This window comes from Schistocerca serialis, chromosome 7 (assembly GCF_023864345.2).
Source record: "Schistocerca serialis cubense isolate TAMUIC-IGC-003099 chromosome 7, iqSchSeri2.2, whole genome shotgun sequence".
Classification (NCBI taxonomy): Eukaryota; Metazoa; Arthropoda; class Insecta; order Orthoptera; family Acrididae; genus Schistocerca; species Schistocerca serialis.
In genome coordinates, this window is record NC_064644.1 from 26788821 (window position 1) to 26805042 (window position 16222).

General features: G+C 45.8%; 1 protein-coding gene across 1 annotated transcript in view; it reads right to left on the reverse strand.

Moving 5' to 3' along the window:
* The window catches only part of LOC126412593 (probable cytochrome P450 6a13), a 116540-nt gene that overhangs the window by 20522 nt on the left and 79796 nt on the right, over positions 1-16222 (reverse strand). The window contains exon 4 of the mRNA XM_050082255.1: positions 15443-15673. Within this exon, the coding sequence (XP_049938212.1) occupies positions 15443-15673 (231 nt within the window). The remainder of the gene's footprint in view (positions 1-15442; positions 15674-16222) is intronic.

A 16222-nucleotide genomic window follows, 5' to 3' on the forward strand; every position in this document is an offset into this window, starting at 1 on the left:
ACATGGCTGACGGTGCTTGCCACTTTATTTTTATTTACTTATCTATTCATTTCACCTTATCTGATTAGGGTAATTAGCCACTTTTACTATTACACTTTGCAAGAGTTAAGATAATTTTTTCATTGTTTAGACACAAAAAACACTTTAAATGGTGCCCCTTAATATCAAATGGTTCAAATGGCTCTGAGCACTATGGGACTTAACTTCTGAGGTCATCAGTCCCCTAGAACCTAACTAACCTAAGGACATCACACACATCCATTCCAGAGGCAGGATTCGAACCTGCGACCGTAGCGGTCACGCGGTTCCAGACTGTGACCTTCGGATTACGAACCCGAGCGCTTACCGCTGCGCCAAGACGCTGCAGAAAATTAATAATCGTAGAGAGTATTTCACCGCAATGGTTTCTTTTAACTGTCGATTTTCTCGACAACGGCTGAGAAGTGCATCTTGGTGCTTTGCCACATTACACCTCTGGCCATGAGCTTTTATTATGCACAGTATGAATCGAATCTGAATTTCACAATTGGCGGCCTCCCCTTGTTAGATACAACTTGAAGTCATTGACGAACATGTGGTATTTGCAGCAGGACAAAATGTACAGTGAAAATAGTACAGTACACTGTGGGGCGCCTGATACCACGTGTCGCCGTTGTGACTTTGTTGCGCCGCACATGACGCATTGCTGACCAGGCGTCAGGTATGAGCGAAACCATTCCACAGTCGTGCCAACTCCCCCCAGCACTGTGACGAGACCTCATTGCTTCCATGCCTCGACACGTCGCCGTTGTTATCAGTGCCACAGGTGGACAAACCGGTATTAGGCAGGTGGTCGTAATGTTCTGGCTGATCACTGTGTGCCATCACTATATTACCTGCCACCAAAATTTGATACAGCCGGATATCTGTACGAGTTAGCTGATGACAAGTGTTATTTACTGACATGATAAGTACATTGCGCAATAAGATTAAATCATCACTTTTTCGGAACTCTGTGATGATATCCCATTGCGACGTACAAGTTTCAAATTTGGCTCAAAGATGACTATGATCTATCCATGCAATGATGCAAAAGCCTGGCGACCCTTGGACGTCATCTTTGGGCTCGACGACCCTCCAAACAGCAAGGTGTCGACACATGAGGGAAAAACTCTAAAGGCTCAGCAGTTGTATGTGAGCTGTACGGTGGATTAATGATGTCACATTTGCAACAAATTTCATCACAGCGCTTCCTAATGCTACTGTGCACGTATCACACGATGGGAAGGTAGTCACAGCCACTATAGCCCACATTTCACCTCTTTTTGTGAAGCCTCTGCGATGGAGATCAGAACCGCGGCACCTAGCGTTCAATAGGAGCGGTTTTCTTACAGTTGGCGGCGAAAAGCATTTCAGACACACCGCCGCTCAGAATCGACAGGAAAAGGCCTCAGGGGTTGATGTAAATGTTCGTCAATACAAGTACCCATATTTGTTGGGCTTCGGCTCCCTTAAATTTCGCCGGCCAAAGTGGCCGAGCGGTTCTAGGCGCTTCAGTCTGGAACCGCGAGACCGCCACGGTCGCCGGTTCGAATCCTGCCTCGGGCATGGATGTGTGAGATGTACTTAGGTTAGATGGGTTTAAGTAGTGCTAAGTTCTAGGGGACTGGTGACCTCAGAAGTTAAGTCCCACAGTGCTCAGAGCCTTACATTTCAAGGCGGAAACCACTATCTGCAGTGTGATGGGCAACAGGTGGACGTTCTTGATACCTTTTCTCATTACTGGCACCCCAGTCCCTCCACGGGTGATTCAGCCTTTCTGCAAGGACATCGTGGGCCTGCAACCCCACTGGACGGGATCGCACTACTTTTGAGCGTAGCGTGACAGAAATTCTTGCAGTTATGTAGATGCCAGAACAAGCTGGGAACGTTCGTAGTTATTCGACGAAATGTGAACGCGATCCGAAGCAGCAAAGGCTGTTTATGTTTTTTTCAGCCCTTCCATTTCGACGCGAAAGTCGCGGAAGTGGCGTCAAATCGAAAGACTTGCACCCGGTGAACGGTATATCCGAGGGGAGGTTCTAGTCACACGGCAAAAAAAAAAATAATAGCCCTTCCTTTACGCGCCCCGCTGTGGTATGTTACAGAGGTCTGCGACACTGACACATGTGGGAGTAAAACGGCGATGGGCCCCTCTGAGACCGCGCAGTTCGGCTACGTCCCTCAGTGCCACCCACGCATCTTTGTTGAACACACTGAAAATGTATCTCTACCATGATGAAGTCCTACGTTCAAAACAATGTGTGTGAAATCTTATGGGACATAACTGCTAAGGTCATCAGTCCCTAAGGTTACACACTACTTAATCTAAATTATCCTAAGGACAAACACACGCACCCATGCCCGAGTGAGGACTCGAAACTCCGCCAGAATCAGCCGCACAGTCCATGACTGCAGCGCCTTCAGACCGCTCGGCTAATCCCGCGCGGCAAGTCCTACGTGCCTGTAGGCAAAGAACACTATTGCTCTAGCCCCTGCCAGCGGTCGTGGAGAGTCGGAAGAGTGTCTAGGGATTCCCTGCTTGCATCCATCTATGAATTCGTCACAGGTTTTCTCTGTAGATGTACGTTTTCAAAATGCTCAATGTAAGTGTCCTGGTGGCACCGAGGGTGTTACTGAATTAGAGTCTCAGAAGGGCGCTTTCCTATTTAAACTTCGCACACCACCGTCAACACGCAACAGGAGGGCCCTAAGTAGCTGTGGAGAAGTAGAAGCACATTTAGCTGCTGTGGATGACTTTCTAATTTCTCTGAATGTTTTTTAACGGTCCCCTCTGTTTCCAACAAGTACATCAGAGAAAACGTTGCTGTCAAGCCACACTCCGAGCAATTTTCATCACGTTCATTGGGGTTGCAGGTCCACGATGTCCTTACAGAAGGGATGAATCGCGCGAGGGATGTCAGCAGTGTCAAAGATTGCAAGAACATCGTCCAGCTGGTCGTCGCACAGCGAAATGTCGTTTTCGACGGCGAAATGTGAGGGAATCAGAGCCCAAAGGAAAGGGGTGGTTTTATTGATACCATTTACGCCACCCCACGAGGCCTTTACGTGTCGACTGTGAGTTGCGATGTGTCTGAAATGATTTCCGCGACGACTCAGAAGGAACTCGAGCGGTATCGACGCTGGGCGTCACGGTTTTGACCTCCACCGCAGAGACGTCAAACTAAGGGGGCGAAATAGGGCTAAGAGTGGGTGTAACGTTATTCCCATCGTGTGACATGTCCACGGTGGCGTTTTTAGTATTGGGAAAATTCATGCCAATGCTACATCACTGATCCTCCTTTCAGCTGACATGAGCGTCTGAGCCATCATCTTTATTTAGCGTTTGTCGACGTCTTGCTGTTTGAAGCGTCGCCGAGGCCGAGGGTGACGTCGCAGGTAATGCTTTTGCAGAAGAATGCCGTAGGCAAGTTTGAGTCAAATCTGATGTTTCTTCCTTGCAATGGGAGACAATGATGGGGCATTAGAAAAAGCGATCTTTCAATTGTGCTCCGCAGTGTATACGAAAGTACGTTTTAGCGTTCTGTGAAGGAGTAGTTCAACGTATTGATACACTACTGGCAATTAAAATTTCTACACCAAGAAGAAATGCAGATGGACAAATATAGTAGAACTGATATGTGATTACATTTTCACGCAATTTCGGTGCATAGATCCTCAGAAATCAGTACCCAGAACAACATCATCTCGCCGTAATAACGGCCTTGATATGCCTGAGCATTGAGTTAAACAGAGTTTGAATGGCGTGTACAGGTACAGCTGCCCACGCAGCTTCAACACGATACCACAGTTCATAAAGAGTACTGAGTGGCGTATTGTGACGAGCCAGTCGCTCGGCCACCATTGACCAGACGTTTTCAGTTGATGAGATATCTACAGAATGTGCTGGCCAGGGCAGCAGTCGAACATTTTCTGTATCCAGAAAGACCCGTACAGGACCTGCAACATGCGATCGTGCATTATCCTGCTGAAATGTAGGGTTTCGCATGGATCGAATGAAGGGTAGAGCCACGGGTCGTAACACATCTGAAATGTAGCGTCCACTGTTCAAAGTGCCGTCAATGCGAACAAGAGGTTACCGTGTAACCAATGGCACCCCATACCATCACGCCTGGTGATGCGCCAGTATGGCGATGACGAATACACGCTTCCAATGTGCGTTCACCGCGACGTCGCCAAACACGGATGCTACCATCATGATGCTGTAAACAGAACCTGGATTCATCCGAAAAAATGACGTTTTCCCATTCGTCTACCCAGGTTCGTCGTTGAGTACACCATCGCAGGCGCTCCTGTCTGTGATGCAGCATCAAGGGTAACCGCAGCCATGGTCTCCGAGCTAATAGTCCATGCTGCTGCAAACGTCGTCGAACTGTTCGTGCAGATGGTTGTTATCTTGCAAACGTCCCCATCTCTTGACTCAGGGATCGAGACGTGGCTGCACGATCCGTTACAGCCATGCGGATAACATGCCTGTCATCTCGACTGTTAGTGATACGACGCCGTTGGGATCCAGCACGGCGTTCCGTATTACCCTCCTGAACCCATCGATTGCATATTGTGCTACCAGTCATTGGATCTCGACCAATGCGAGCAGCAATGTCGCAATGCGATAAACCGCAATCGTGATAGGCTACAATCCGATCTTTATCAAAGTCGGAAACATGATGGTACGCATTTCTCCTCCTTATAAGAGGCATCACAACAACGTTTAACCAGACAACGCCGGTCAACTGCTGTTTGTGTATGAGAAAGCGGTTGGAAACTTTCCTCATGTCAACATGTTGTAGGTATCGCCACCAGTGCCAACCTCATGTGAATGCTCTGAAAAGCTAATCATTTGCACATCACAGCATCTTCTTCCTGTCGGTTAAATGTTGCGTCTGCAGCACGTCATCTTCGTGTTGTAGCAATTTTAAAGGCCAGTAGTGTATGAAGTCAATAGTAATTAGAAGGGATTAAGTTTACAGTATCCTTCATAAAAACGTAGGCTAATAAAGCTGCAATGTGAAAAGTACATGTGCTGAATGCCTGCCGCACTTGGGAAGGAGAGCGATTCCGGACTATGAACAAGGGAAGCCATCGTTGTTTATGCTTTATAGTCGTATTGTCTTGAATGAATTATATCTATATTAATAGCATTCTCTAATGTTAGCTCGATGGGTTGAGAGATAGCTGTCCTTATGGTTGCTACAACAGTCTCTAAGCAGCCTCGTTCCATATGTTTCCGTAATAACATGCAGAAGAGAACCATATGATTAAGAGTTTCCTGTGGTAGTTATAGCTACGTGTAGGTGTTGAAGAAGCTGCAAAAAGGTGGGAATTTAAGGAGATGGGACCTAGACAAACTGACTAAACCAAAGGTTGTACAGAGTTTCAGGGAGAGCATAAGGGAAAAATTGACAGCAGTGGGGGAAAGAAGTACAGTAGAAGAAAAATGGGTAGCTCTGAGGGATGAAGTAGTGAAGGCAGCAGAGGATCAAGTTGGTAAAAAGACGAGGGCTAGTAGAAATCCTTGGGTAACAGAAGAAATATTGAATTTAATTGATGAAAGGAGAAAATATAAAAATGCAGTAAATGAAGCAGGCAAAAAGGAATACAAACGTCTCAAAAATGAGATCGACAGGAAGTGCAAAATGGCTAAGCAGGGATGGCTAGCGGACAAATGTAAGGATGTAGAGGGTTATCTCACTAGGGGTAAGACAGATACTGCCTACAGGAAAATTAAAGAGATCTTTGGAGAAAAGAGAACCACTTGTATGAATATGAAGCGCTCGGATGGAAACCGAGTTCTAACCAAAGAAGGGAAAGCAGAAAGGTGGAAGCAGTATACAGAGCGTCTATACAAGAGCGATGTACTCGAGGACAATATTATGGAAATGGAAGAGGATGTAGATGAAGATGAACTGGGCGATACGATACTGCGTGAAGAGTTTGAAAGAGCACTGAAAGACCTGAGCCGAAACAATCCCCGGGAGTAGACAACATTCCATTAGAACTACTGACGGCCTTGGGAGACCCAGTCCTGACAATTCTCTACCATCTGATGAGGAAGATGTATGAGACAGGCGATGTACCCTCAGACTTCAAGAAGAATATAATAATTCCAATTCCAAAGAACGCAGGTGTTGACAGATGTGAAAATTACCGAACTATCAGTTTAATAAGTCACAGCTGCAAAATACTAACACGAATTCTTTACAGACGAATGGAAAAACTGGTAGAAGCCGACATCGGGAAAGATCAGTTTGGATTCCGTAGAAATATTGGAACACGTGAGGCAATACTGACCTTACGACTTATCTTAGAAGAAAGATTAAGAAAAGGCAAACCTATGTTTCTAGCATTTGTAGACTTAGAGGAAGCTTTTGAAAGCTTTTGACAATGTTGACTGGAATACTCTCTTCCAAATTCTAAAGGTGGCAGGGGTAAAATACAGGGAGCGAAAGGCTATTTACAATTTGTACAGAAACCAGATGGCAGTTAAAAGAGTCGAGAGACATGAAATGGAAGCAGTGGTTGGGAAAGGAGTGAGACAGGGTTGTAGCCTTTCCCCGATGTTATTCATTTTGTATATTGAGCAAGCAGTAAAGGAAACAAAAGAAAAATTCGGAGTAGGTATTAAAATCCATGGAGAAGAAATAAAAACTTTGAGGTTCTCCGATGACATTGTAATTCTGTCAGAGGCAGCAAAGGACTTGGAAGAGCAGTTGAATGGCATGGACAGTGTCTTGAAAGGAGGATATAAGATGAACATCAACAAAAGCAAAACGAGGATAATGGAATGTAGTCGAATTAAGTCAGGTGACGCTGAGGGAATTAGATTAGGAAATGAGACACTTACAGTGGTACAGGAGTTTTGCTATTTGGGGAGCAAAATAACTGATGATGGTCGAAGTAGAGAAGATATAAAATGTAGACTGGCAATGGCAAGGAAAGCATTTCTGAAGAAGAGAAATTTGTTAACATCGAGTATAGATTTAAGTGTCAGGAAGTCGTTTCTGGAAGTATTTGTGGGGAGGGTAGCCATGTATGGAAGTGAAACATGGACGATAACTAGTTTGGGCAAGAAGAGAATAGAAGCTTTCGGAATGTGGTGCTACAGAAGAATGCTGAAGATTAGATGGGTAGATCACATAACTAATGAGGAGGTATTGAATAGAATTGGGGAGAAGAGGAGTTTGTGGGACAACTTGACGAGAAGAAGGGACCGGTTGGTAGGATATGTTCTGAGGCATCAAGGGATCACAAAATTAGCATTGGAGGGCAGCGTGGAGGGTAAAAATCGTAGAGGGAGACCAAGAGATGAATACACTAAACAGATTCAGAAGGATGTAGGTTGCAGTACGTACTGGGAGATGAATAAACTTGCGCAGGATTGGGTAGCATGGAGTGCTGCATCAAACCAGTTTCAGGAATGAATACCACAACAAAAACAGGTGTTGTCTGGTGTTCAATTTCATCCTTTCCAAAAGCAGCACTTGCCAGCCTGTGTTAACAGAGGTATATGTTCCTCAGAGACATTAATTCTTTCTTCGGATTAGATTTTTGACGATTGGCTTATGTGACAGGGTTTCCTTTTTCTAATATTGGAAGCATTTTTTGAATTCACTGCTACTGTAAAAATTGTTCAAATAATTGATAGATATTTTGCCTAAAGTTGTCTTGATGAGAGATTATTTGCTGAACAGTTTTCTTAAGTGATACATATAAGTGAAGTCTTAAGTGTTTTAAATCACATTAACATCAGAAAAGACTTCCTAACAATTGAGTTTGTGAGCTTTCGGTTTTTATTGAGATCATCACTTTTTATGAACTGCTTAGTAAATGTTAATGCGTTGTCAAACTGAACGTAATACTAAAAACTATGTGACTATATAGCTTTTCTGTTTCTTTTTCTACTACTTTAACTGCCAAGATTGGCAGTTAAAGCTATATAGTTAAATAGTTTTTAGTATTACGTTCAGTTTGACAACGCATTAACATTTACTAAGCAGTTGCCGCTCATGACCAAGAGGTCTACTGACGACAGATATTGTTACTGTACATGAATTAACTGACAAGCAGATCTAACTCTAAAATAATGGTTTTAGTTTTAAACTTTTATTATTGGTATTTCATTCCGGGTTTATTTTTTGTTCTTCTCTTTTTGCCCTATGTAGCTTCTGAATATGGACATTGTGGGTCCTAATCATAAAAGTGATAGTATCAATCAAAATCAGAAGCACCGTTGTCCTTAAATGGAATCTTTTTTTCTAGAATTATATCTACATTAGATGTAATAATAATATTCTGTTTGAAAAGCTCTCTTGCGATTGCCAGTTCGTGGTTCCTATGATCAATGCTTCGCTCATAATTAGTAACTTTTATGCCCAAATAGCATTATCCAGTCTTATTCCTTCCCATATTTAACTCCAGTATCCTTGATTCACTTCTGTTTATAACAGTTAGCGTTTAACTGAGTTTCCAAGTATCCTGCAGTCTCTGATAGAATTGAATTGCTACGTTAGTGCAAAATTTCAAAGTTATTATTTTCTCTCTCTGATCTTTAATTCACTTTTCTAGTATAACTTCTCGTGGTTGGGGTTTACAATCACCTAGAACTTTTTAAAATAGCGTAAAACTGATTTCTTTGCACCGATACAATTTCGGCCTTATGGCCATTATCAAGTGGAACACCGAAAAAGAAAAACTGTGCTCTAGCATAGGTCAAATCTAAAAATCAAGTGACGAGTATGTATATCAGAGTCTTATTTGTACATTGATGTCAAGGTTATGTGATAACTGTTAATATCGTATCGGATCTCGTTTTTTCCGGCGTAGTGCAGCAACTCGACGAGGCGTGGATTCAAAAAAGTAGTTCGAAGTCCCCTGCAGAAGTTCGGAACCACGCTGCTTCCACAGCCTTTCATAATGGTGGAAGTGTTCCTGGTGCAGGAGTTTCTGCACGAACTGAACTCGATTATATCCCATAAATTTTTAATGAGATTCATGTTGGGCAACATGGGTGGGCACGTCATTCGCTCGAATTGTACCCAAAGTTGTCCAAACCAAACGCGAACAATATGGCCTGGTGACGTAGCACATTGTCATCCATAAAAATTTCATGGTTTTTTGGGTACAAGAAGTCCATGACTGGCTCAAAATGGTTTTTATGTAGCGGAATATAACCACGATCCAGTCAATGATAGATTCTGTTGGACCAGAGGATAGTCCATTTCATAAAAACGCAGCCCACTCCATTAGGGAGTCACCACCAGCTTGCACAGTGCCATGGTGAGAGCTTGGCTCCTTGGCTTCGTTGAGTCTGAGCCAGACTCTAACCCCACCATCAGCTCTTACCAACTGAAATCGGGACTCATCTGACCAGGTGACGGCTTTCCGCTAATCTAGGAGTCAACCGATATACTCACGGGACCAGCAGAGGCGTTGTCGAACTGTTAGCAAAGATTCTCGCGCCAGTCGTCTGCTGCCACAGTCCGTTAACGCCAAATTTTGCCGGACAGTGCTAATGGATACGGTCGTCGTACGCCCAACATTTACTAGGGTTCGAACTTAAATAGTGGTTATTCACAACCGATACAAAAGAGGTATATGTTTTCGCCTGTTACTGTCCTTCAGAGTTGTCACCAGCGTTGCGTAGAACCCTTTGCCAGCGATAGAAGGCGTAGTATACCGTTAGCAGAGCGTGTTCTGTTGATGGTGCGAATGGAGCGGTCTACTGCCTGTCGAATCTCTGGAACAGTTCTGAAGCGAATGCCACGAAGTGGTTGCTTCATATTCAGAATCAAATCAAAGTCACAAGGACTTACGTCCGGGGTATATGGTGGATGGTACAGTACTTCCCAGTCCCATAGACCGAACAGAGCGACCACAGCTTTCGCTGTATGCGCCCGTGCATTGTCGTGCAAAATGATGGGTTGGTTGCACAGAAAGTGTCGCCGCTTCTTTCGCAAAATGTGGTCACAGGTGATGCTTCAAAAACGAACAATAATACTGTGCATTGACGGTCTGCCGTGGAGGAACGTAATGCGTCAGGATAACACCGTACACGAGAATCACCATAACTTTCACCATACTGAGGCTCTGACGCACTTTCGACTTTCGCGGCAACCCATAATGAGGCTATTCATTGCATTGGCGTTTTAGTTTTGGCTCGTACGGTGTGGCTCATGTCTAATCCAGTGTTACGATACAGCGTAAGAAAGCCTCTCTTTCGCGCTGATAGCACGTACGTCTGAGGAGCGTCCTAACGCATCCATTTCTGCATTTCCGTCAAGTCATGCGGAACCCATCGTGGTGCAATTTTTCGCATTCCCAGGCGTTCCTTCAGGATGCGAAGCGCAGCCGTATGCGCTAATCCGGTTTCGTGGGCGAGCTCACGAATCGTATGGCGTCGATCACTGTCCACGAACGTGGGAACAGCATGCACTTCTTCTTCAGAGACGCTAGGACGACCTGCCCGATGCATGTCTGCCACAGTTTGCAGACCTTCGTTGAAGGCTTTTACCCGACGTGCCACTGTTCTGTAAGGCAATGCCGATTCGCCGCACGCCTCTTGAAGACCTTGATGACACTGTCGTGCTGTACGACCTCTGGCACATTCAATCTTGATTACACTTCGTTGAGCCGGCCGGGGTGGCCGAGCGGTTCTAGGCGCTACAGTCTGGAACCGCGCGAACGCTACGGTCGCCGGTTCTAATCCTGCATCGGCCATGGATGTGTGTGATGTCCTTAGGCTAGTTAGGTTTAAGTCGTTCTAAGTTCTAGGGGCCTGTTGAACTTAGAAGTTAAGTCCCATAGTGCTCAGAGCCATTTGAACCATCTGAGCCCACTTCGTTGTTCCTGTTTGGAAAACATAGTGACACCGTCCCATCAGATATCTCACTCACAAGTGAGTGTGTTTCCCTCGATTGTGCGCACGCCGGTGACGTGGGACGGGCGAGTCCATTTGCTCGGAGGTAAGGTAGGTACGTCAACAACGTGTGTTGTCAGCGGCAATAGTAGATTCCATTGCATAGGGTCTCCACAGCAGTGTTGCCACTATTTAAGTTCCAACCTACGTATTTCTGCGGTTATTTCACACAGATTTTTTTTGTTAACACTCTACTCAAACGCCGCTGCTTTCAGTCAGTAATTGGAGGCCGTCACCCACTGCGTTGTCCGTGGTCAGAGGAAATGCGTGAAATTTGGTATTCTCGGCACAGTCTCGACGTTTCAGAGATCGGAATACTGAACTCCCTAACGATTTCCGAAACAGAACGTCCCATTGCATCCAGTTCCAACTACAATTGCGTGTTGAGCGTCTACTAATTCCCCTCGTACGGTCAAAATCACGTCGGACGCCTTTTCACAAGAATCATGTGAGTACGAACGACATCACCGCCAGTGCATTGTCCTTTTATACCTCTTATGAGACTACCGCCATCTTTATATGTGGATATCGCTATTTCGTTACTTCCGTCATCTCAGTGTGTGCTGTGCGTTTTAAATGGTAGAATTTGTCAACATTAAAAGACAACCCGACTACGAAAATAGTGAAAATGACATGTATTGCGTATACTGTTACCTGATGGCTCTATTCTATTATGTCGCTTGCGCCTTGTCCCGCGGTTACGCAGGGTCGGCCATGGTTCATAGGATGTGGCTTCTTAATTGTAAGGGGTTGCCGGATGCCCTTCCTGCCGCCACCCTGTACCCCCCAGGACGGAATTAGTGTACCCCAACTGTCTGTGTCTAGTGGACTCCATGAAATAGTGTCAAAGTGTTCAGATATCTGCGAGCTGTGTAACTGAGGCGGAACGTAGAGACCAGCCCTGTATTCACTTAGCGGGATGTGGAAAACCGCCTAAAAACCACATCCAGGCTGGCCAGTACACCGGGCGGATTCGATCTGGGGCCGGTGCGCCTACCCGAGTCCAGGAAGCAGCGCGTTAGCGCTCTCGGCTACCCTGGCGGGTATATTGTTGCCTGATGGTGACATCTTAAAAAGACAGAATGTTCACATCGATAACAGTATATGCAATAAACACTATCTTATCGGTAACGGTATGAATAACGTATATTCTTGTCATGATGTACTTACAAGGGAACCTCCCAATCGCACCCCCCACCCCAGATTTAGTTATAAGTTGGCACAGTGGATAGGCCATGAAAAACTGAACACAGATCAATCGATCGAGAAAACAGGATGAAGTTGTGTGGAACTATGAAAAAAATAAGCAAAATATACAAACTGAGTGTCCATCAACGACAGTGTGACCTCAGGAGCGCCGTGGTCTCGTGGTTAGCGTGAGCAGCTGCGCAACGAGAGGTTCTTGGTTCAAGTCTTCTCTCGAGTGAAGAGTTTAATTTTTTATTTTCAGACAATTATCAAAGTTCAGGCACTCACACAAAATCAACTTCGCTCTCCAAAATTCCAGGACATGTTCAGATTTGCTTCGACATATGCAGGATTTGACTGTCTACACACGGAAAAATTTGAGAACGTTAAAAACATATGTTTTGACAGAGCACAGGGTAAACTGTGCGACTGTGAAACAATTACATTCATTTGTTGCAGTTTATGTGACAAACTCTTATGTTTTCATCACTTTTTTGGGAGTGATTATCAAATCCACAAGAAAACCTAAATCGGGCAAGGTAGAAGAATCTTTTTACCCATTCGCCAAGTGTACAAGTTAGGTGGGTCGACAACATATTCCTGTCATGTGACGCACATGCCGTCACCAGTGTCGTATAGAATATATGAGACGTGTTTTCGTGTGGAGGAATCGGTTGACCTATGACCTTGCGATCAAATGTTTTCGGTTCCCATTGGAGAGGCACATCCTCTCGTCTACTAATCGCACGGTTTTGCGGTACGGTCGCAAAACACAGACACTAAACTTATTACAATGAACAGAGACGTCAATCAACTAACGGACAGATCATAACTTTGCGATAATAGAGGAAGTAAACTATTCACTCGAGGGAAGATTTGAACCAAGGACCTCTGGTTCCGCAGCTGGTCACGCTAACGACGGGACCACGGCGCTCCTGAGCTTGTACTACCCATGATGTTGCTTATCTTGCACATGGACTACTCAGTTTGTATATTTTGCTTATTTTTTTCATAGTTCCACACAACATCTTCCTGTTTTCTCGATTGATCTTGTTCAGTTTTTCAAGGCCTATCCACTGAGCCAACTTATAATTAAATCTGGGGGGGGGGGGGGGGAGGGAGGGTGCGATGGAGAGGTTCCCTTGTTAGCTTCATGCTCGTCTAATGCTGACCTTTGTTGAAGTGAACAATGTCAACTTACAAATACCACAATGACATGGATTTTCATGTAGTCGTGTGCTAAAGCACAGTCTTTGTCAGTATAGAATTTGATAACGACACAAGACTGAATATGCACCATTGCAATTAAATAATTTTTACAGCCTGTGGGTACTAGACTGATCCCTTATACTGCTTCCAAAATGTACACAATGTAAATCATGCGACCCAGGCGACGACACAGTGCAAAAGCTTCAAAATGAGATACTGATCTGTGGGTGAAAGTCAAAATTGTGCTGAACGCAACAAGAAACACTGGTTGACGGTAGTCTACATTCTGGCTAAACCAGGCAGAATGTGCAGGATGACAGGACGTGCGCCAAGACATTAGAGAATAACTGCCATGTCACAAGAGAGAGATGATAACTGTAGGCAATGACAGTTATTGGAATACATGCAATAGATAATTGAGGAACTGGGTACTCCGACATGGGAAGGTTGGCACAGGAGAGAAATTTGAACGGGTCGCATCAAACCAGTTAGAGCACTTAACTTGTTGTAGCTGGGATTCATAGTCATAGTCATAAGGACATCATCTTTCCGCCAGTGACTGCTATAAGTTTCAAAGCCATAATATCAGTACTTGATAACGGCCTAAGGCCGAAATTGCAATAGTGTAATAAAAACTTATGGGCAACGGCCTTGCCGCAGGGGCTACACCGGTTCCCGTGAGATCACCGAAGTTAAGCGCTGTCGGGCGTGGCCGGCACTTGGACGGGTGACCATCCAGCCGCCATGCGCTGTTGCCATTTTTCGGGGTGCACTCAGCCTCGTGATGCCATTTGAGGAGCTACTCGACCGAATAGTAGCGGCTTCGGTCAAGAATACCATCTTATGACCGGGAGGACGGTGTGCTGACCCCACGCCCCTCCTATCCGCATCCTCCATCGAGGATGACACGGCGGTCGGATGGTCCCGCTAGGCCACTCCTGGTCTGGAGGAGGAGGAGGAGATTAGCGTTTAACGTCCCGTCGACAACGAGGTCATTAGAGACGGAGCGCAAGCTCGGGTGAGGGAAGGATGGGGAAGGAAATCGGCCGTGCCCTTTCAAAGGAACCATCCCGGCATTTGCCTGAAGCGATTTAGGGAAATCACGGAAAACCTAAATCAGGATGGCCGGAGACGGGATTGAACCGTCGTCCTCCCGAATGCGAGTCCAGTGTACTCCTGGTCTGACGACGGAGTGCGTGGCTAGTCCACGGTCTTTTAAAAGCTTTCTCAATTTAGATTGATCCCTTTCACTGCTTCCAAAATGTACACACTGTAAATCATGCGACCCCGGCGACGACACGGTGCAGTAGCTTCAGAACGAGATGCTGTTCTGACGGGCGAAAGTCAAAATTGTGCTGAACCCAACAAGAAGCACTGGTTGACTGTGATCTAAATTCTGGCTAAGCTATGCAGAATGTGCAGCATGGCATGATGTGCTCTAAGACGTTAGAGAATAACTGCCATGTCACTAGAGAGTGCTGTACAGATGATAACTGTTGGCGATGACAGTTATTGTAATGCATGCAATAAATAATTGAGGAACTGGGTGCAGGAGTTACTCCGAGATGGGAAGGTTGGCACAAGAGAGAAATTTGTGCGGGTCGCATCAACCCAGTTAGAGGACTAAACTTGTTGTGGCTTGGATTAACAGTCATAAAAAATATCTTTAAGGAGCCAGCGACTGTTATAAGTCTTAAAGCCGTAATATCAGTACTTGATAATGGCCTAAGGCCGAAATTGCAGTAGTGTAATAAAAACTTATAACAGTCACTGGCGGAGAGATGATGTCCATCAAAAAAGTTAGAGGACTGACGACTTAGAGGTGGCGGACCGAGCGAGGTGGCGCAGTGGTAGCACACTGGACGACGGTTCAATCCGGCGTCCGGCCATCCTGATTTAGGTTTTGCATGATTTCCCTAAATCGCTCCAGGCAAATGCCGGGATGGTTCCTTTGAAAGGCCACGGCCGACTTCCTTCCCTGTCCTTCCCTAATCCGATGAGATCGATGACCTCGCTGTTTGGTCTCTTCCCCCAAAACAACCCCACTTAGAGGGAAATTAAAGGGCGCGCTGCAGCGCAGACCGCACTGACCGGTGATGACGGCGTCCAGGTAGGGCGTGCTCTGCAGCGCGTCGTACGTGAGGCGTCCCGAGTGCCGGCGCAGCGCCGCGTCCACCTCGAGGCGCGCCCGCGTCTGCACGGCCTGATCGGCGGCCAGCTCGAACGCGCAGAAGCTCAGCACCGACGACGTCATCTCGAAGCCCACCAGGAACAGCCCGAACAGCTTGTAGGCCAGCGCCTCGTCCACAGTCGCGTCGGGCACTGCGGCACGCGGTACAATACATCAGCAGCATGCCAAACCTCAATAACAGCCTCCTGCAGGTTGTTTGAAACTATTAAAACCGACGTTTCGACCGCATTTGCAGTGGTCCTTTTCAGGTCCAAAAAAGCGCTGATCTCTTGGTGCAAAATGCCTATCTGACAGGATGATTCTGATCTGCGCCACGACGTTCCAATCGCCAGGATGTTTGAAAACTCTACGGCAAAAATTCAGGGAAGGATTCCTCCTACACTACTGGCCATAAAAATTGCTACACCACGAAGGTGACGTGCTACAGAAGCGAAATTTAACCGACAGGAAGAAGATGCTGCGATATGCAAATGATTAGTTTTTCACAGCATTCAAACAAGGTTGGCGCCGGTGGAGACACCTACAGCGTGCTGACATGAGGAAAGTTTCCAACCGATTTCTCATACACAAATAGCAGATGACTGCCGTTGCCTGGTGAAACGTTGCTGTGATGCCTCGTGTAAGGAGGATAAATGCGTACCAACATGTTTCCGACTTTGATAAAGGTCGGATTGTAGACT